At 39.8% G+C, this 23,097-nt stretch overlaps 1 protein-coding gene across 1 annotated transcript in view; it reads left to right on the forward strand.

Annotated features, from left to right (window-relative positions):
- The window catches only part of PIBF1 (progesterone immunomodulatory binding factor 1), a 184,768-nt gene extending 162,450 nt beyond the window's left edge, over positions 1 to 22,318 (forward strand). Inside the window, exons 17-18 of the mRNA XM_037034772.1 lie at positions 8,120 to 8,293; positions 22,046 to 22,318. Coding sequence (XP_036890667.1) covers positions 8,120 to 8,293; positions 22,046 to 22,096 — 225 coding nt within the window. The 3' untranslated portion in view covers positions 22,097 to 22,318. The remainder of the gene's footprint in view (positions 1 to 8,119; positions 8,294 to 22,045) is intronic.
- Positions 22,319 to 23,097: the final 779 nt, after the last annotated feature.

The raw sequence follows: 23,097 nt of genomic DNA on the forward strand, positions 1-23,097 counted from the left end.
CACGTTGGATACAACCCAAATGTCCATTAACTGATGAATGGGAAACAAAATGTGGTATAGCCATATAGTAGAATATTATTTGGACGTAAAAGAGGAATGAATCCTGACTTTTGTGGCTCAGTGGATTGAGCATCGTACTGCAAACCAAAAGATCACCTGTTTGATTCTTGTCAGGGCACATGCCCGGGTTGCAGGCCAGGTCCCCAGCTGGAGGTATGCAAGAGGAAACTAGTGGATGTTTCTGTCACACCTTCCTTGATGTTTCTCTCCCTCTCCTCTCTTCTCTCTAAAAATAAATAATTAAAATCTTATAAAAAGAAGGAATGAAATGCTGATATATGTTATAACATAGAGGAACCTAGAAAACATTAGCCAAGTAAATGAAGTCAATCACAAAAGACACACGTCATATGATTCCGTGCCTATGAAGTCCACCACAGGGACATCTACAGAGACAGAAAGTGGGTTGGTGGTCGCTTAGGACTTGGAAGTTGGAGCGAGGTGGCGTACAGGAGTGATAGCTAAAGGAATCGGGACTTCTTTCTGAGGAGGTAAAAATTTTAAGTTGACTACAGTAATAGTTGCACATGTCCATGAATATACTAAAAACCAGTGATTAATACACTTTAAATGGATGACTCCATAGTGTGTTAATTATATCTCAATAAAGCTGCTTATAAAAACCTCAGAAAAATGTTGATCATTGTTGAAGTTGAGCAATAGAAACTGCAGGTACAACATGCTGTATCTCTTTTTGTGTCGTTGACAATTTTCATAATAAACTGTTTTTCAAATGTCCTTTTAAGTGAAGTTTAAATATTATATGTGTTGTTTTAAATAAGGTTAGTTTTTACCTGCGTTACCTCAAGGAGAAGTGATACACAGAATTACCTGACTTATTAGTCATGCTGCGTTGTCATGCCCATATAAAAGCACTTACATTGAACCTGCCGTGGAGCACATATTTTGCATTATACTTGTCAGAGCTATTTCATCAAGAAGTGCCATCTATGTGTCCTCTTGCCGACATCTTTGCAGAGTTTACAGCTCTCAGCAGTTCGTTGGCGTGAACGGTGCAGTACTGTGAACCAGCTGCTCTGTAGCTGCGCTGTTTTAGTGCGCACCACTCTATGCAAATAGCTTATTTAAATGGCTAAGATACGTGCTTTTGGATTCCAGACAGCAATATAGCCCTTTCATGGAGATTGTTTGTACAATAACAATCATCATCGTCTGGAGGGTTTGTAAGAATGTTCTTGCCCTTGACGCTTTCTTTTTTGGGAAATAATTATTTTACTACAATGTAGTTTTTTGTTTGTTTGTTTTTTTAGGGGGGGGTAAAGATTTTATTTATTTATTTTTTAGAGAGAAGGGAAGGGAGGGAGAAAGGAGAGAAACATTAATGTGTGGTTGCCACTCATGGGTCCCCTTACCGGGTACCTGGCCCGCAACCCAGACATGTGCCCTGACTAGGAATCGAACCAGAGACCCCTCGGTTCAAAGGCCAGCACTCAATCCACTGAGTCAGCCAGGGCTACAAGGCTTTATTGCTTTGTTTTGTTTTGGTTTAGTTTTATCCTAAGTTTCCATTAGATGATAAGATGCAGTTCTACATGTATTAATTTCAATGAATGGTTCATTCATCCTTGAAGTTACTGTAATTTTCTGAAGTATTTGATAAACTGTTTTAAAAAGGAGTATAAAACCATGTCAGAATTAATGAATATTGTTGTAAATCAGACTGTGTTTCAGAATAGTATTTAAAGATCTCAAACAAGTGATAAAATGAAAAAGAATTGGGGCATGCTACTTTTTCAGTCTTTTAATTTTGCAATGAACAAGCAAAGCTTCTGTAATTTTTTTAAAAAAACAGGAATTTTAAAATGTATTTTGAGAAATGGTTTTAAAGTAATGAAAGCTGTGCCAGGAAGAGGCTAGAACTGTCAAAACGAAGAGTCTCCAGATTAGGACATTCCATATTTTGTCATTTTGGAGAAGAAAACCCGTTTTCTGCCTGAGGATCCTAAAGTGAAGTCTGCTGGACGGATTTTCTTGTCCACGTGTGCAAAGATTGTAGTCTTTCATTCAGATGAATGGCCCATGACAGCAGAAAGAAAACAGTTAATATGCTCATTCATTCATAAGTTGAAACACACAACCAAAGACCGTCAGTAACTTAGCACAAGAGAGAAAAATCATAGTAGGCAGAGAAACTGAACCCTTTCCCCAGAAGAGGAAAAGAAAATTCTGGTGCTGCAAATGACTTATGCAGTATTGTGATTAGTTTCTTCAGAAAGATTTAAGAATTTGCTAAAATCAAAATCAAAATCCTAGCAAGTAAAAATGTCAATAGAAGGATGTGAGCAAAAGTCAGCAAAGGAAGTTAAGGAATAGCTAAACAATATGGAAGACGCCAGAGAGAAAGAGAATACATACAAAGATACAGGAATCGGCTTGGCATCATAGTTCTCAGAAATTTGACTTTGGAAGAGAAAAGTACTACCATCAAAGTTCTGAAGGAAAGCCCAATACTTTCTTCCACAGTATCCTATTTGATAGCATATAATATTACTAGATTATATGCTATCAAATATACTAGATTATATAATATACTAGATTATATGCTATCAAATAACAAAAAGAGAGAGATGTAAGAAATAATGAAACTTGCCAAGATGTGCAATAAAAAGAAATTTCACAATAACAACTGTGCATCAGACTTAGAAACAGGCAGTACAAAATCGATTCCAGCAAACATTATGATTAAGAAGCTAGATAATCTTTAGTAGTATTTTTTAAAGCCATATATTGTTTCCATCAATGAGGAGAAAGAAGGCAGGACTCAAAGAAGAGAGGAGAATAACTCTGTAAGTCAGGATTGAAATAGGAATAGAAGAAACTGCATGATTTTGAACAATCAATGCACCCGTAAGAATCCAAGTGAACTTGATACTTGAAACATTCTCCACTGAACATCATCAAAGAATCTCTGTGAATCTAATCACACTCTCTGCTCTGCAGTGAACAGTATTTATAAATGTTTAGACAATACTACAAATAAGCCTACTGACCAATCAGAAAAGGGCAGTTACAGGACAGAGGAAAGCAGAATCAAAAGCTAGGAAAATGAAATGCAAAAGTCAAGTTCAAATAAAAGTGCCAAATCATTAAGAGATGGAACCAGACATCAGGAGCCAGGCAAAAACATGGTAAGAACTAAACCAGGTTAAGAGCAAACCAGATGTCCAGATGACTTCCTCCTACCCAAGTTGTGATGGTAAATTCATCTTCTAGTTCTTATATGATGGTTTGTTTATTTTTGTCAATTTGGGTTTTTTAATATTTTATCTATTTGTTTATTTTTAGAGAGAGGGGAAGAGAAGGAGAGAGGGAGAGAAACATTAATGTGTGGTTGCCTCTCACGTGCCTCCTACTGGGGTTGGGACCTGGCCCACAACCCAGGTGTGCTCCCTGACTGAGCCATACCCATCAGTGCTATTTTTTGTCAATTTGTGAATTGTGATCTCACAAATGAATTTTCAGTATGGTAATTAAAGCAGGACAATGTATGTTTAAAAATGTAGGTGATACATTAAAATGTTTTCATGGTTAGGAAGACTCAACATAAAATCAGTTCTTCCTAAGTTTTTTTTTTTTATATATCCCACCCCTATCCCTAAGAATATAGCCAAGCCCTAGCTGGTGTAGCTCCATGGATTGAGTGCCCGCCTGTGAACCAAAAGGCTGCTGGTTCAATTCCCAGTCAGGACACATGCCTAGACTGTGGGCCAGGTCCCCGGTCAGGGGCGTGCAGGAGGCAACCAGTCAATGTATCTCTTGCATATTGATGTTTCTCGCCCTCTTTTTCTCCTTTCCTTCCCCTCTCTCTAAAAATAAATAAAACTTTTTAAAAAAAATTTTTTAAAAGTATAGCAAAAAAAAACTCCAGTCATTAAATATTAAAACAAGGATATGGGTGTGTGAATAAACAGACCACTGGAATAGAGTTTATAAGTCCACAAAGAAATCATACACTTACGGACATTTGGTATTTGATAGCATCTCGAATTGATGAGGGAAAGAACTGTCTCTGACACATAACATTGTTGTTGGTACAGAACAGCCATGGGGAAAGAGGTGTTGTATCCACCACACCTGTCAAGAAGCCAGGGTAAACTTCAAGCCGATCAAAGACCTAAATGTTTTTAAAAGAAAAGAAAAAGAAACCGTAAAAATAACTAGAGGAAAATAAAGGAAGAAGCCATGGAGAAGGCTATAAAATTGAATATTGACATATTCAGCTACATCAGAATCAGAAAGTCCATAGCAAAAAAAACAAGTGTAAACAAAGTCAAATAAAAATTAATGGAAAGAATGCCATTCATATTACAAAAGGCTGATATCTCTAGTGTATAAAGCGCTCCTTGAAAGGAATAAGAAAATGACCAATCACCCAGTAGAAAAATGGGTCAAGGGTAGTAACAGCAAAGAAAATACTCTTTTGTATATATGAAAAGCTGCTCAGCCTCACAATAGGAGAAATGCAAAACAAACATACTCAAACATTTATCAGACTGCAAAAATCCAAAAAGGTAACACAAGCATACATGTTAGCAATTAGGAAACTGAAGCTCATTGAAGCAGACTAGATTGCCTAAGTTCACACAATTAATAAGAAAAGTCAGGAATGGATGTGTCTTTGACTTCTCACCTAATACTAAAATGGTTCCACTACTTGTGTTTGGCTTCCTCTGTGTTCAGCAAGTGATAGTATTTTGGGTACTATTTGGCGTCATAATGGAATTTTCTTTGCTCGAATTTACTGTTGATATGAAAGGGATCCATCTGTGCGATCAAACATAATGAAACTGAACAAAATTGTTATACTCCTTATTCTTGTACCCATTGTATTATCCTAATAGGAATTTTACAGAATTTTGTTCATTTTAAAGTGTTCCTTACCTGGATTTCAGAAACCACACTACCACTGTTTAATACTATCGGTGAACAAAAGCAGTACTTCGACACACCCTAAGTTTCGATGATCCTGGTCTCCATAAAGCAAAGAAAGTGAATTTCAGTTCTGTCTCCTGACCAGCTTCAGGGATAATCTGCTTCCTATAATTGTTCCTATAATTGTTCCTATAATCTTCCTACACCAGTAGCAGAGGGAAGCCAAAGAGGAACAAAACTCTGGTCTCCTCCAGGGCGCTTCAGAGCCAAAACCTAGGACCTGTGCAACTCCTTCCCTTTCTTCTTCCTCTTGCTTATTGTCCTCTCCCCTTCCCCCAGCACGTATGATCTCCTTTACCTTATTTATCTGCAGACTAGTGGTAGGTAGGGGCAAAAATAATTTATTCCTTTTTTTTAAATCTTCATACCAAGATACAAACGTTATGAGCACTAAAAAGAGGCTCTTTCAGGTAGAAGCGTTTCTTTTGATAACCTGGGAGACTGTCATCTTCCTTTCCCTTCTGCTCACCCCGGTAAGCAGAGCGGGAGCTGAAAGCTGCCGTAACACTGGACTTGTTTAACATTAAATCAGTAGTCATGTATTTGACTCTAGGGGAGCAAATAAATGAAATACATAATCTGGAAAGCAAAAAGAACCTTCAAGCAGCTCCAACAGTAGTAAAGGGGATGTCGCAGTGGCAATGTCTGACATGCCGCCATTCTCGTGTGCATTGGCCTAGCCGCCCCCAGGACCGCAGAAAGGAGAGAGAGGATTCCAGTACCATTTCTTCCAGCTCCGCTCTTGGCCCCAAGATTTATTAAGCGCTGTGGCTTACACTCAACAGCTCTGTTTTAAAATACCTACTCAAGCTAGATGGTTCTAAATAGAACTAATGACAGCCAGAAAGAAAAAAAAAAGGCCTGTAGGAACTTGCTCTGACACAGAGCTGATTTCTATAAACGGATTAGTAGAAAGGAGCAGAACTCTTTCTATCACCATAATGTTTGTGTCTTGGCGTGAAGATGAAATAAAATAATAGGAAGAAAAAACCCTCTAACACAGCCTACCACTGTTCCAGAGAAAGGGGAGTTTAGTCTGTCCTCTGTCCGTATGCTTGTGTTTGATTGAATCAAATTAATAAATAATCATAAATATCCACTAAATAATGTTTAGTGCTAAAAGTTTGACAATAGGGAAAATAAAAGACAAAATATACTTAGAAGAAGGAGTGAGTGAAAAATTTTACCTGAGTTCTTTGAGTAGTTCAGCATAATAATTCTTACTCCAAACAGCAACTAGATGAAGCTAACTCTAATTTTCATTTGTAAGAGAATAGGGAATAATATGGTTAAATCCTGAAGCTCTATTAAACTTACTGTTTGAACTGCTGATGAGTAAGCAAGAAAAAAATTTCGGACTCTTTTTTTCTCCTAACCATCTTCATATAAGACTGCAGAAGGAAGTGGGGTAGTTTACAAGGTAGAAAAAGTTAAATGCCTAAACAATTTACTTAACAAATATGTAGAAAAACTGTAGTGGAAAATAACTGTGCCAGTAGGTCCCAAATTTCTCTTCCTGAGAATCAACCTAGAGATCTTTTAAAATGTCAGTGCCTACGTCACACCCCAGTGTGACACACACCCAATCATTGTACAATCTCTGGGACTGGGACACGCATCAGTAGTTTTTGAGGCACCACAGGTGACCACAGTGTGCAGAACAGTTTAGGAACCATTGGACTATAGAATGCCGTACTTATTATTGTACCAAAACTATTACTGACAATGTAAATCAAGTTATTATTGATTGTTAATGTTATTTCATATAGTGTAATTGCTTCAAATGTTCCTCCTCATTCAAAAATAAAAAGCTACCTGGCTGGTGTAGCTCAGTGGATTGAGCGCGGGCCTGCGAACCAGGCAATTGCGGTTCGATTCCCAGTCAGGGCACATGCCTGGATTGCAGGCTAGTTCCTGGCAGGGGCCAATTCCCAGCAGGGGATGCACGAGAAGCAACCATACATTGATGTTTCTCTTCCTCTCTCCTTCCCTTCGCCTCTAAAGATAAATAAATAAAATATTTTTTAAAAAATCAAGTGAAGAAAATAAGTTTAAAAAATTAATTAATTAAATAAATAAATAAATAAATAAAAAGCTGGCCCTGGCCCAGTGGCTCAGTTGGTCAGAGTGTTGTCCCATACACCAAAAGGTTTCAGGTTTGATCCCCAGTCAGGGTGCATACGTGAGGCAACCAATCGAAGTTTCTCTTTCTCTCCCTTCCTCTCTCTAAAATCAGTAAGTATATCCTTGGGTGAGGAGTTTTTCTTTTAAGAATAAAAAGCTGTGGTACATTTACACAATGGAATACTACACAACAGCAAAAAAAAAAAAGAGGAGGGAACTCTTTTTCAACAGCATGGATGGACCTGGAGATTATTATGCTCAGTGAAATAAGCCAGTCAGTGAAAGACAAATACCGTATGATCTCACCTACAAGGATATATGTGGGATCTAATGCACAAAATGATATCCTCGGGTAAGGATAAAAATAATGATAATATTTTTTTAAAGATTTTATTTATTTATCTTTAGAGAAGAAGGGAAGGAAAGAAGGAGAGAAATATAATGTATGGTTGCCTCTCATGAGTCCCCTGTTGGGAACTGGCCTGCAACCCAGGCATGTGCCCTGACTGGGAATCGAACTGCGATCGTGTGGTTCGCAGACCCACGAAAATCATGATAATATTAAAAAATAAAATAAAAGCAGTCATAGACAATATATGCATGAGTGAGCATGGCTATCAATAAAACCTTAAGAAATAAATAAATAAAAATAAATAATGAACAAAATAGAAACAAAGGCATAGATACATGGAACAGTACGACAGCTGTCAGAGGGGAGTGGGAAAGGGACTGGATGAAAGAAAGTGAAGGGTTGGCCAAAGAACACATGTGCACAGCTCATGGACGTAGACAACAGTATAGGGAGGGCAGAAGGGAGGGGTGGGGGCAGAGGGAGGCTGGGGAGGAGGTGGGCAGAGGGGAGGGAAATGGGGACAACTGTAATATAAACAAAAAAAAGAAAAGAATCCCTTAACATCAGTCATTATTAGTCTACTTGCTGAAATCATACTTGTCATTTTCTTCTGTTTTCATGTATCGACAGGAATTGGCAGCAATGAAACAAGTTCTCACTGACATGCGCAGTAAACATTCTGAGGACAGGTTACTTCTGACTAAACCGGAATCAAAACCGGTGACAGGAAATCAAAAATCAAAGACTTCAAATGTGCCTAGAGACCATGAAGACAATATATTTATACCCAAACCAACACTCTTTGTAAGTACAAAAAAAGAACCTTAAAATTTTAATCTCTCTGATTTCCACTAAATATAATTTACTTGAATTCTTTTCTTTCATTCATATTGGTTTTAAACTAATTTTAATACTTTAAGGGAAGGGCCTGAAACCATCTGTACTAATCCTTTTTCTGAATATGTATATTAATATATAAACACACATATATATTCTATCTTAAAGCTCATAATTGGGCTTTATATTTCTAGTCAATATATTGGACTTGCCCAGAAATTGGCCTTAATCTAGCATTTACTTCCTACAGTCTCCAGGGACTAATTATAGGGGAATCAGGAAGATGTTTTTGTAAATTTTTAATTTAAGAATAAAAGGAATGCAAAATATCACCATTAGTAGAAATGTATGTGCATAGAAATTTATTAAAGAATAAGAAATTAGAATAATTTGGAAATGATGGTGTAACAAATACTATGAATAACAATAAAAAGGCTACAGAATCAAACTAATAGTAATATTATTAAATATTTTACTGTTCTTCAACATGGTTTCCCATGCATGCTTTAATTTCTCAGAAAAAAACATCATTTTTACCATGTGAACATAGACACCCAAAACCAGATTTCAACTACTATATTCTAATTTACTGAGTCCTCAGAATCTTAATTTTTTTTTTAAGTCTCTAGATGATTATGGTAATCAGTCAAGTTTGGGAACTTCTGATCTAAGCTATTTCATTATACATCCAGATAATGCTACTCAAGATCAATGAGGTAATTACTTAATTCAGGCCTTTAAACGAAAGTGATGGAGCTACAATCTAGATTAAATAAGATTCATCTAGACAGCTGTTGTAAGAATCTATGTGGCACTGATGGAGTCGGAGCTCCCAGGGAGAAACCAGGGAGCCTCGATCTACCTGCCTGGATACTTGTAGTTTTCACTTCCTCATCAACTTGCTCAGAGGCCCTTGTCTGGGGTTTCTGTGTATCCTTCCCACATTTCCTTTCTTGAAACCTATTTCACCCTGTATTTTCCAGGAGCAGGAATCTAATTGGCACAGCTCATCATTGCTGGGTGATACCCTTTTTTGGCAAGACTTGTTAAAGTCATTAGCCAGCCTACTGAACAGCTACCCTTACTAGTGAGTGAGGGTCACAAGGTACCAAATAAAGCTGCCTAGGGCTCTTTATTCAGAAGGACCATCGCTAGGCAGGTTTTCTTAGAAAGGGGCTGAGACTACGGCAAGCACTACGATATATCGATTATATTATAATCTGCAGGAAGAAGGCAGACAGAATACATAGATTTAATGGGAAACAGGGTCAGATGAAAACCACAAGATAAAGGCCGAGACTTAAAGCCTATCTCACTCTGTGATCTGCTTTTCTGACCCCTCTCTGTTCCAAGCAATGAACTATTCTTTCTGCCCCTGACCTCCTACATTTCTGCCATAAGCTTCATAACTTGATTCTAATGTCCTCAAATCCTGACTATACCCACAACATAAGTAATAGTGAGATTTCTCCAGTACCTCAAGATAAGGGTACGCAGTAAGAATGAAATTAAGAAAATTCAAAATATTCATCAGGTAGGGTTTTTTTTTCTTCTTTGTGATTATCTATTTTCCTCCAATATACTTTATTTTTTTAATAAGAGAAAATTTTTCCAAGAGGTATGAGCTCAGCTATGTCCTTATGAAAACTGAGAGATAACGCTATAAACCAGCCGAATCAAGACTGTGCGCTCATAATGCAAAATTAGGAATGTAAATTGACTTAGTCACCTGGGGCAAGTCATTCAGATGCTCTGAGCTGGTTCTTATCTAGAAAATTAGGAAGAAAATTATATGAAGTGAGGTCTGGACTTCTTTTATACTAACATGCCATGGTTCTGCTGAGGCATCATAATTTTTACAGATATTATTTCAATTTTTATAACAATATTTTTCTGTATATTCTCTGATCCTGTTAATAAGAAATTTAAGATGCAAATATTTGAAAGTGAGAACTAATCATTTCATAATCTATAGTTTTATAGCTAAAATGGAAACATTTCTAGTTTACTTCTGGATCCTTTGGCTGAAACTGCTTGCTGTTGGCATTTTTTTCCTAATATTAAATTTAATCGTGGGTGGATGCATGCATGTTTATATATGCATTAGAAATATGAAGAAAACACAAAATGGGCAACTGAGTGGGGACAGAGTGAAGGAGGAGGGGTAAGAGCGTGAGTGGGTGTTTTGCACTGCTCCTGTGCTGTGTGCGTATGAAAACAACCTCAGAAGGTGCATTTGCTAGGAAAGCTCCAGCCATTGATGTGGCCGTTGCCTTTCAGGCATATAATGCACTAAAAAAAGGTCGAACCGCAGAATGGAAGTGCTTGCAGGACAGAAGCTATGTTCCCACCGCCTCACAGCACATGAATGAAGCCGATACCCAATAAATATTTGCAGACTGAGGATAACAATCCAGTTCAGTGAGTGTGTACTGTCTGTGTGCAAGAACTAGTGCTGAGCATCGTTGGATATCTGATCACGAAGCTGCAGAGTTGTCTGTAAAGACCCTTCTCCTCTAGGATGGAGGCTTAACTGTTACCCAGCAGGTAATAGTTAAGGCAAAATCAGGTGGACCACTTTACAGGCAATTACAAACTGCTATGGAAATTCAAAGACAGAATGCCAACTGTGATATTGATGGGCTCCCAGCAAAAGAAAGTATTTGAAGTTGACCTGGAAGAAATTCTAGGATTTTGACAGATGACAGTGAGGATTAGAGAGTGAGAAATTCCCAGGGCAGAGAAAGTACAATATTCACAACATATTTTCTAACTTGTGCTTCTTTTCATTATTCAAGAGTAATATTCTAGAATAGTATTCTAATATGTATTGTCTATCTCTAGACTTTTTTTTCCTTTCTTACTACATTCTTTTCCCTAATTTTACTCATTTCACCACTCATTAACATTTTCCCTTAGGCAAAAAAGAGAATAAAAGCAGATAGGCTATACCTAGTCAAATTCACAGAGACTGAAAGTAGAACTCAGTCCCCAGGGACTTGGGGAAATGGGGGCTTATTGCTTAATGCTCACAGGGATTTTGTTGTGCAAAATGAACAGAATTCTGTGGATAGATGGTGGCGATGGCAGGACAATGTGAATGTAGTTAATGCCACTGAACTGCCACTTGAAATGGTTAAAATGGTAAATTTTGTGTTATGTGTATAGTACCATAATTTTTTAAAGTTTTTAAGTGAATGAGTTATAAAAACAGTTTTTCTCATTATTTGTGAAGAAAGGTTTATAATATCATCAAAATGGAATTTAGCTGTCATTTGTGATACAGTATTAAAAAGAGTACAATTGGATGTATTATGACAAGTGATAACCTGGCCAGGTAACTCAGTTGATCAGAGTGTCACCCTCAATACGCCCAGAGTATGGGTTTTATCACGTACAGCGCACACACCAGAATCAGCCAGTGAGTGCTAAATAAGTGGGACAACAAGTCAGAGTCTGTGTGTGTGCATGTGTGTGTGTGTGTGTGTGTGTGTGTCTCCCTCTTCCCGCTTCCTCTCTCACTAAAATCAGTAAATTTTTTAATGACATAGGATGCCATCCCAGAATTACTACAAGATCATGTCCTAACTCCGCACCTCTCAACATTTTTCACATCAAAACACACCTAGAAGAGTATAATATTTCTGTTGCACACCAGGGGTAATGAAGTTTAGATTGGAGGGGCCCCAGCCCTCTCTGGGGTTGTAGGATCAGTAGTTCATTGCACCTGTAACACTTTCTTGTCACATTGTTTGGAAGCTCCAGTCTCACTTTTTATTGTCAAATCTAGATTTATCTCACCAAAGTATGCGCAGACCTCAGGATGTCTAGCTACGTGCATTTCCATTTTAAAAAGTAGTTTTTCAATTTCTAGTGTCAGGAACACCCATTGCAACCTCTTCCTCACATGACTGACCTGATAAACTAAGTTGGGAATGGGAATTTCAAAGGAAGCAAGGCAGGGAGGGTTGGGTGACCTGGGGTGGCCTCATTCAGTTGCTAGGACCCTAGACTCACTGAAGTGGGGCCCTGTCTATGAGGACTCATAAATCTTTATTTCCTTGATCCCCAGCTTATATATTGTTTTTTGGAAAACAAAGTAATTATATCTACTACACATAGTCTTTCTTTAGAAAATTAGCTGACGTTGAACACTAATAGATTCTTAACTACTAGCTTATTTTCTAGATTCCAGGAATAATACACAAGGCTTATTATATCTGCATGTATCAGTCATCATTGTTTCTTATTTTAGCATACTTTCTCAATATGTCATAATCCCCAAGTTATACATTAATGTTTTAGGAGGCTGCTTCTGGATACACAGACGTACCTCTCTTACTACTCACTTGTCTCCAAAATCACACCGTAAGTTGCTTCTAACAAGTTTCCAGCGCATCCGTCATCTGTTTCTGCCGCAGCTCGCTGAGCTTTCCCAGATACAGTTTACTTAGGGCCTGTTAACACTCCACTAGTAAACCAAGGTTTTTGTTCATTTGTACTGTTTCTTTGTAAAATTAAAGTTTTAGATTATAATATTTCCAATATAAAAGGTTACTTGTGTCATATAATGTACATACTGGCGCATATAATGGAGCCTATAAGAGTCTTGAAAAAAAACCAGAAATGTGGAAGTTAGAAAACAGGAGACCTCCTCAGCTAAAAAGTTACCTCTGAAGAGGTAACTGAAGAACAGTAGCAAAATCTGTTACAGAAAGTACCAGCTTACAGGCGTGAAGGATGAGTAATCTTGTTAAGATGGTAGCATAAAAGAAACAGCACCATTTAAACAGGTAAAAGAGTGGAATTACAAAAAAAAAAAAAGCAATTAATTTTGTACCTGAATTTTTATTGTGCCTGATTTATTTAGCAGTCATCTACTAGGAGTTGGCAATCTTTTCTTTAGAGGGCAAGACAGTAAATATTTTAGGCTTGTAGCTAATGCATACAATCTGAAGTGCACATTCTGTTTGTTTCTCTCTTTGTTTTTACCTTTTTTTAAATAAATGCCAAATCCATTCTTAGCAGGCAGTTCATACAAAGACAGACCAGGGACCATAATTTGCCAATCAACAGTCTAGCTGAAGTTCCTTGCTCAGTGCTAATCAAGAGTTTGTAAAGGCTTAGAAACTTCCAGTATCTGCAGTTTAGGACTGTCAAGAATAGATAGTACTTTAGTGATAAAATACCTAGAAATGAAGAATGTACGTACATCTCTTGAGAGTAAGAAATCCACCTTCCAGAATCACTGTTATCTATGTTGGAATTTATTTGGACTTTGATAGTGATTAGACGTAGATACTAATGGAAATGAGAAATCAATATGACATGGTCTATCTAATGTAGTTGATAAGTAACCTGAATTTCAGATAGTAATGGGACTGAGGGCAGAAATTTACCAATAGAAAGATCGAACAGCTCAGTAAACTTCAGCTCATACAACAGTTATACTATTTCCATGTCTTGCTGGTTACTGTCACTTCTGCTCAGTAATTGCCGGGTTACTTAGAGTCACAGATAGTGCCCACCCTGCAGGGTGGATGTGGCCTGATCAGCTGGAACCACGTTACTGTGTTACTGTCGAGGCATTTTCTTTCACATTATGTAGGGGAAACTCCTGAATGACACTCTGATGACACTATCAAAGTGAAGAAGAACTGAGAGGCTTCTGTCACAACAAACCAAAACAATGATCATTCATTAATTCATTCAGAAAAAAAAAATGTTCATTGAGCACCTACTTTGTGCCAAGGGTTGTTCTGGACAATAAGGATATAAAAATCCCTGCCTTGTGAATCTCACCTTCTTCTCTGGCTATAGACTATGACTGTACCTCCTGCAGATGGGCGTGTGCAGTATTGGTCTTTTTGTGACTGGCTGGTTTCACTTCCCATAATATCCTCAAGAGTCTCTCCTGTTGCATCTCAAAACATTTTGGAATTCCTCCAAGGGAATTGTCTTCTGAGTCTCTGGCACTTTTTTTTTAAGATACTCATTTATTTCAACCTCACTCTAAGGACAAGGCCCTTGCCCTTGAGCTCCCCAGAGTCTGACGGAAGCTGTGTATCATACAATGCCGTGTGGTAGATACTAAGCAGGAGGAAGGTACTGATGGGCGCGAGGGTCCCATTTGTATTCTCAGAGCTGGACCGCAGCAGTGAACGATGAATTAGAGGAACAAAGGAAACGATTTGGTATTAATTCAGACCAATCTAAAAGGTGGTGAAAGTGGGGGAGGAGAGGAAGTGGCAGCTCCAGGGGTAGGCTGGGGGGAATAAGAAACACCCTACGGGAGAAAGAAGGAGGGAAGACAAAATAATAGTTACTAAGCAACGGAGAGTGGCGGGGAGGAGGCCTAGACGGGGAACTGGAAGGCGGTCTTTATAACACACCTCTTCATTGCTGTGTACAGTTGCCTCTTGGAGCCACGAAGAAAATTGAGATTACATAGGATGAGATTCGGCCATTAAGTGCTTCCAAATATTAGTTATAAAATGTGAACACCAGCACAGAAGACTATTTTAAAATATACTCATTGACTTTTATTTTGAATCATATAGTCAAAAAAGTTCTAAGGCATCTGTCTTACAATTAAAAACTTAAGTTTAGGCTAAGAAATATGGAGTATTCAGAAATCTAGTAGTATTCAGCATCCAAATTGTGCAAAGCATAGGGAATCAGCCACTAAATACTTTGATTAATATATAAAGCATTCAGATTTAACAATGACAGTAAAAATAAATCTATTCATTTAGCCAACATTTATTGAACATTATTTTATGACTTATAGGAGTGCACAGTATTGAGTGGCTGACTCAAATAAACCATTATAATAATTATATAAATTAAGTATTGAAGGCTTTAAGTTCTTGAAAGAAACAACGAAAAGCCTTATTGTATCAGAGCAAGCTTTTTAAAAGAGGAGATTTTTTAGCTGAGTCCTGAAAAGCAAATAGAAGTAAGCTCTTCGTGCAGAGAACATCAAGTGGGAAATACTATCATAGTTAGCACTGGGGACTAAGTGCTTTTTTACATACATTATCTCATTTTATTCTCTCAGCACCCTGTGATGTAGGTTACGGTGTCAGCCAAGGCCCTTTTACCTTGGTGGCTGTCATTTCTGAAGGGACGGCTTACAAGCAGGTAGAAACCAAGTGAGGATGAACATTTTGGGACTAGTGACTATGTGAAGCTGGTACCATACCTAGATCTCAAGGTGCAAGGAGGGGCATTGGAGCCCTCTTATGGAAACGCTGGTCTCCCCTAGAAGAATTTAGCCACTACCAAACCATGGCCAGGCAAAAAAGGAGCTGGAGAATAAATATCCCGATTTCTTTCTCCTCCCACCGCAAGCCCACTCTGCAACCCATTGACAAAACCTACTCAGGAATTGACAGCTTCCTGGGCACAGAGTGGGATAGAAAGGGATGGAGAGTAGATCTGAGGAAATCCAGAATATCCAGCACAGTTATTTTTTATTCTCTCTGTATGACACAAGAATAACTGAGAAGTCATCAACTGCCTTCGTTTATAAATGAGTGGATGAAGCCGCTTCAACCCAGAACTTGTTTTTTAACCACTGTGCTGAGCTCGTTCAAACCACAGAATCAAAGGAAGCGTGGCCCTGAGCACCTCCTGGGGGCCAGACTCTTTCCTGTGTGCTAAAGATACAACACCAAGCAGAGTCAACACTAACTTACTTAAGGCCAAGTGTCCAGGAATTGTTTTCCACTGCTAGTAAAGTGGCTTAAGCAAATTGGTCAGTAACTCAGATAAGCATTAAACGGCCAGTAGTGTGTGGTCCTTTGAAGTCATCAGGGACCTAAGTCCCTTCCGTGTTCTCTTCAACCACCCTTGTGTGGATTTAGTCCTCAGCTTTACAATAGTGTTACTGTAGCCTCAGGCATTACATCTGCATTCTAAGCAGGCAGGAAGCAGAAATGGGGAAAATACCATTTCCCTCCTAAAGGAGTTTTCCCGTAAGTTCTGCCCAACATGTACTCATATTCTGTTGGCCAGAACTTAGTCCCCGTGGCCACACCTAGTAAGCAAAGGAAGCTGATTAATGTAGTTTTTACCTGGATGAGCCTCCTCTATCCATAACAAAATCCCGGTTCTCTTGTTAAGAAGGGGGAAATAGCCCTGGCTGGTGTGCTCAGTTGGTTGGGGCATCATCCCATAACTGAAAGTTTGTGGGTTCAGTTCTTGGTCAGGGCACACACCTAGGTTGTAGGTTTGATCCCAGGTCTGGGCACATAGGATCCCAGTCCAGGCATGTACAGGAGACAACCAATTGATGTTTCTCTCTTACATCGATATTTCTCTCTCTCCCATCCTCCCTCCCTCCCTCTCTCTTTTTTAAATACATGCATACATACATAAAATGGGGAAAAATGTCCTCTGGTGAGGATTTAAAAAGAAAAAGAAAAATAGGTATAGGCTAGGGAGCCAGCAGGCTTTGCACAGGGTCTTCGTTCATTTTTATATCCCCGTAACCCAACAAAAGGACCTAGTACATAGTAGGTGTTCAGTGAAGTGCTATTAAAATAGTCTCAGCTAGAAATCATTTGGTTTCTGTAGGGAGCACTAGGAGATGGGATTAGAGAAGCATGTGCAAGATGCGAAGGGCCCCTGTCTTCTAAATTAAAGTAGTTATGATACAGGGTGCAGCCAAGGGGGGGCCCAGAAAAGATTTGGAATGGTGTCCAGAACTCAAAGTGTACAGAAATATTGGAGGAAATATTAGGATGTCCTCACCGCCCCCCCCCCCCAGGTGTCAGTTGGGGGAAGGGACGAATGGAGCAGGGCCATTGAGAGCTGTTTTGCATAGCAACAGTTTTGCAGCTAACCTCTGGAATGGTATTTAACATATCTATAACCTTTAACTGGTTTCATAGATATGTTAAATAGCTGTGGCCAAGTTTTGGGCCAGGGAGAAGTGAGTGGGGGAACCAGGCTAGAATTGAGAATTGGGAGCTGCTTCTCTGAGAGAGGGCCTGCTTGAGAGCCATGTGGCTTTAGCAGAGTGGGGGCTAACCAGGCTGGAACTGGGGCTGCTTCTCGGAGAGAGTGCCTGCGAGAGAGGATGTGGCTTTAGCAGAGTAAGGACCCCCTCTTGGCCAGATGAGGGGGAGAGCCACGCTATTTAGAAAGATGTAGACCCCTGTAGCCATTAGGAGGGAGAGCCATGCAGTTTCAGCAGAGTGCAGACCCCCTCTTGGCCAGGTGGAAGAGAAAACCACGCAACTTTGCCAGAATGGAGATCCCTGCGGCCAGGTGAAGAAGAAAGACGCGGCTTTGGTAGAAGAGGCCCACACAGCTTTGGCGTGCTCCCTTTGGCCGAGTGGCCTGGAAAGCAGGAGAGACTTTGACTGGAACTTGGTACAAAGAACTCTTGCCGGAGAAAGGTGCCACATGATTTTGGATTACTTGGAGATCCTGCCTGGACAGGCAGGCGACACAGCTCACGTGCCAGTGGCTTGGGAGAAAAACGGACGTGTGCTCTTTTCCTGATTTACGGTACCCGGAGTTGGGACAGTGGGAGAAGGGAGCGCTGTGTGTGTGTGTGTGTGTGTGTGTGTGTAGGTGTATACCCTTAAAGACTTTAATATTTTAAGGAAGGCGTTAGGCCTGAATAGCATTAAATAAACATTTTGTTTCCTTTTCACAAATCTCTGGCATTGAGAGATGTCTTTCCAATTGGCGGCGGACAGAAGAGCCCAGTAGGTACTCGTATACCGTCCTTGGGAGGGGCCCCTGTTTTCTGCAGCAGTTTTTGGCCTCCCTCGGTGGGCCAAGTATTGCCCCCCACCCCCCCTCGGACCCTTTGTTCGGTAACAGTTAGAACAGCAAAAGCAAAATTCCGCCACAGGAACCGAGGAGTAAGGAACGCAACGTCAGTCCTGTGGGAGCAAGCTGTAAACTTAAACGGCTGTGATCAAAGATCTGAAAAGTCAATTTAGGGAGTAGAAAACCAGTTAATCCTCAAGACAGAGGTATACTCCTGGCAAATCTGCTTCATTAACACATCTGAAGAAAGAATGTGTTGGGGGATGGGAGGGAAGGAGGGCAGTCTGCAATGGACCAAACACAGATAAAAGGAATCAGGAAGAACTGTCTGCCATTGAAATTCTTGTACTGCCCTTTTTGAGTCTTAAGATTCCTTTTTCTTAGCAAATGTTTTATTTAGCTTGCTTCCATACACACATAACAGTAATAAAGCTCAAAAGTATCTGTTGATTGAGGAAATGCAGATGTACAAATTCTGTACCCTTTGCCATACATTTGACCGTCTGCAGCTTGGGGTGTAAAAGTTGCCTTTAGATTGTTTTTGCCCAGGAGCCACAGGTAAGAACTCCGTTTTACTCCCGACCTAGTGACAATCATAGTTTCTCAAAACAGAACTTAATCTACAACGGCAGGCACGCTGATGTTTTCCATCCTAGTCTGTTTAATTCCAGACCCACCCCCTAAACCCGGTCTTAAATGGATTTCCTTACTCGTGGATTCAGAACCTACAGGGCTTTCCTTTTCCTTCCAGCTTCACTGAAGTGTCATTGACGAAACCTACAATTTCAAAAACACTGGCGTAGATGTTCTTCTGTGACTGATTGTGAGAACCCTGGAGTTTTAGCTGACTCACCTTTTTCAGTCCCCCAGACTTCTCCATGAGATACTGTTACCGAACAAGGGGTCCAGGGAGGGCAATACTTGGCCCACTGAGGGATGCCAAAAACTGCTACAGAACAACAGGGGCCCCTCCCAAGGACGGTATACGAGTACCTACTGGGCTCTTCTGTCCGCCGCCAATTGGAAAGACATCTCTCAATGCCAGAGATTTGTGAAAAGGAAACTAAACGTTTATTTAATGCTATTCAGGTCTGATGCCTTCCTTAAAATATTAAAGTCTTTAAGGGTATACACCTACACACACACACACACACACACAGTGCTCCCTTCTCCCACTGTCCCAACTCCGGGTACCGTAAATCAGGAAAAGAGCACACGTCCGTTTTTCAGGTCGCTGGCACGTGAGCTGTGTTGCCTGTCCAAGCAGGATCTCCAATTAATCCAAAGTCATGTGGCACCTTCCACTGGCAAGAGTTCTTTGTACCAAGTTCCAGTCAAAGTCTCTCCTGCTTTCCAGGCCACTCGGCCAAAGGGAGCACCCCAAAGCCGCGTGGGCCTCTTCTACCAAAGCCACACTCCACCAAAAGTGCGTCTTCTTCACCTGGCCACAGGGATCTCCATTCCGGCAAAGCTGCGTGGTTTTCCCTTTTCTGTCTGGGAAAGAGGGGGTCCTAACTCTGTCAAAACCACATGGCTCTCTCTTTCATGACTAGAAGAGGGGGTCCTAACTCTGCTGAAACCACGTGTCTCTCTCCCTAATGGCTGCTGTGTCTGGGTTTAAATCCTCCCCTCCCCCCCGTGCCCATCTTCCTCTGTACCTCTATTTCTGACTCCTCCCACGTTTAGTTTTACACCTGCCAGTATTTCTGTATTATTACAAGTTTACTGGGCTGCCATCGTTAGTCTGGGCAGGTATGGCCCCATGTCTGAGAGCCATTCTCCTCCAAGCTCCCATGCAGGCGCTGTAACTCAGGGGATCTGTCCCCCAGTCACATCTTGGGGGGAAGTGACTTCATTCCCCTAGCTCCAAGCATGGTCATAGCCATTTAACATATCCAAGTGACCCGCCAAAGGCTATAGATATGTTAAATGACCCTGCCATGGATTCGCTGCAAGGCTGTGGCTGTACAAAACAGCCCTGCATGTTCCTGGTCTATGTGTCCCTTCCCCCAACTCACACCTGTGGGGGGGAAGGGGTGAGGACATCTTTTATGTCTCTCCAGTATTCCTATACACTTTGAGTTCTGGACAGCATTCCAAATCTTTTCTGCCCCCCGCTGGCTGCACCCTGTATCAATGAGGACCCAGCAATTCCCCAGTTTGACTCTGACTTTCTTCATAGTCTGTCACTGTTCTATATTTTTTCCGAGATTTTATTTATTTAGCTTTAGAGGGGTAGGGGAAAGGAGGAAAGAAGAGAGGGAGAGAAACATCAATGTGCAGGAAAAACATCAGTCAGTTGCCTCTCACACGCCCCCAGCTGGGGACCTGGCCCACAACCCAGGCACATGCCGTGACTGGGAATCAAACTGGTGATCTTTCGGTTCGCAGGCCAGCACTCAACCCACTGAGCCACACTAGCCAGGGTGTGTGACTGTTTTTTTGTTTTTTTAATTTTAAATAAGACTGGCAGAACTAACAGGCATTCCTGGCCAAACGACAGTTACGTTTCTCATCACCAGTTAATAAACTGGCATTCTAACTTGTCCTTTGGTTTCTTTTGGATTTGGTTAGCTGCAGCTGCCTTGAATTCTCTTGGTAGGCAGCACCTGGACTTTCCCTCTCACGGAAATGTATTTCTCTACTACTCAGGACTTTGGACTTTTAAAGAAAGAACTCTGAAGTGTTTTAATGCAGTTGTGCATTTTAGAAAGATAAGCTTAGAAAGATTGTGGACTATGAGTTGAACAGAATAGAAGAGAGAGTCAAATCAGAGTTAAGAAGCTCTTGTAGGAATCAAGCCAGAAATGATAAGAGCTCAACGGAAGCCAGTGGGGTCAAGGTGGGAATAGAATGAGGAGTTTAACAAATATTCAGTTAAGGTAAGGACTGTTTAAAGTGGATGTGGCAAGTGAAAAGGAGGAGAAATCTAAGAAGAACAATCAAACATCTCTGGTTGAGGTCTGCCATTCAGGAAAGAGCATGGGGGTGAATGGGGCAGGGGCGCATTTTGACACACAGAACTGTAGTTGCCTGTGGGGATCGCTGTGTGAAAGCATTTGTAGCTCAAGTTAGAGCTCTGGTGCGTTTGGGAGCTCGGGCTTGTTTGGTGGTGATTGAAGCTGAGCGAGGACATAGATGAGGTCAAGAGGAGCTGACCACTGATGTCACTTCTAACAATTTATGTGTCAACTATGGCATGTGAAACTATTTCAAAAGATAAAAGTATAAGCTATCATACTTATCTGTGTGCCTACATATATGTATATATACTTAAGAATGTGGTTCTTTATCATTTTAAACAGATAGAAGTGGTAAAGCAGTAAGTTGCATATTTAACTTATTATCATCCGTATATAAAATAGGCTATTTTGACTGCTTATTTAGTACTCTATATAAAGAGTTCTGAGTGCTTATTCTGTAGGTCTTCCTCCCTTGCAGCTCTTTTTACAGTGAAATGATTGATCGGTAATATTTACTCTGGTAAATACTTAGCAATTCAGAAGATCCAAAGCACACCGATTTGGATCTAGTAATTCTTCAATAAGTATTTATTGAGTGAATGAATATGCACATATAGATAGATAAGACAGACCAAAAGAGAAGCTGGGTCCTTGATTTTTTACAATTCTCTTTGAAAATAAAACAATTCATACAAGACTCGCTTCAGTAAAATATGTTAAATACAGGCTTTGAGCCAGAAAACACAGATGTGTACTTTTTCTACAGACATACCAGGTGGGAGATTATTTCTAACAAAACGTAAAACCTTTGCCCCTGAAGTACCCTTTTGAATTAAGAAAAGCAATTATTTACTGTAATCTTACATAAAAAGCCCCAGTGTATATTGGTTCTTAGTTCTCTAAATTGCCTCTCTTCTCCTCCTAGTAACCATTTTACTTGATTTTCTTTTTTCTTTTTTTCCAACAGACCAAAAGAGCAGCCCCTGAGTGGTCTAAGAAACAAAAGATGAAGACCTAGTGTTTTGAATGGATTTGCAATGTCCTTATTTACTCCCCAAGTTCTTTATCTGATGAACAAGAAGTTTATCTTAATCATGTGCTTGGCATTTTTTGAATAACTAATACAAAAATTTATTTTCACTGATTGTTAACAGATTTCAGCATAATAATCAGAATGTATAAAGTGCAAACAATAGTATACTTTATATTTGGTTTTACTTATTTTGTTACAAAATAAATATAGATACTGGTTTAAATTTGGGATGTTTCATAATTCTCAAGGTATTTTAAAGTGTGTGACTTATAAATGTATAGTTGTTACACTGGTGAATATATTTGCTAAAATATAAATTTCAAGTTTAAAGGTCTTAACACAAATGCCAAAACACCTTACATTTTTTAATTAAAAATGATTTATGAAATCTACTAGAAGGCACTGCAAGTGCCCGCTAATTGTGGTCAGATATCATGTATTTGGTATTATCATTAACTAACAAAAGCTGGTAGAAAGTTTATTTCATTGGTCAAGTGAAAAATTTAGTGGGAAGTCAAAACAATGCCAATTCAAATGCAGTATGGACCAAACTTCTAGCCAGTGAGAAAAAACCCAGTAGGATTTTCTCTTTTTTGTCATAAAGCAAGCTCTATTTCTCATTCAAAAGATACAGTTTTAAAAAAAAAAGGGTGATGGGGAGAAAGAAGAAAAGGTAAGATACACTTATAGGTATCAGGTTTTCTCAGTACTATGAACATAGCAGCTGGATCATTCTTTATTCAGGTGAGAGTGGGGGGCAGTCCTTTGCATTGTGGGATGTTTAACAGCATCTCTGCTCTCTACCACTAGATGACAGCAGCGCCCCCTCCCCAGCTGCGGCAACTAAAACGTCTTTTGTCCTCTGGGGTAGCAAAACGACCCCCACCTCCTAGTGAAAAACCACTGATAAACACGTATCAGTGATTATCCTTGTAGATACGAATAAAGAATGCTATCTGTTCACTTGTTCTTTGCAGGTCACAGTA

The sequence above is a fragment of the Sturnira hondurensis genome, unplaced genomic scaffold (genome assembly GCF_014824575.4).
Source record: "Sturnira hondurensis isolate 20B ecotype Veracruz unplaced genomic scaffold, ASM1482457v3 Scaffold0022201, whole genome shotgun sequence".
Taxonomy (NCBI): domain Eukaryota; kingdom Metazoa; phylum Chordata; class Mammalia; order Chiroptera; family Phyllostomidae; genus Sturnira; species Sturnira hondurensis.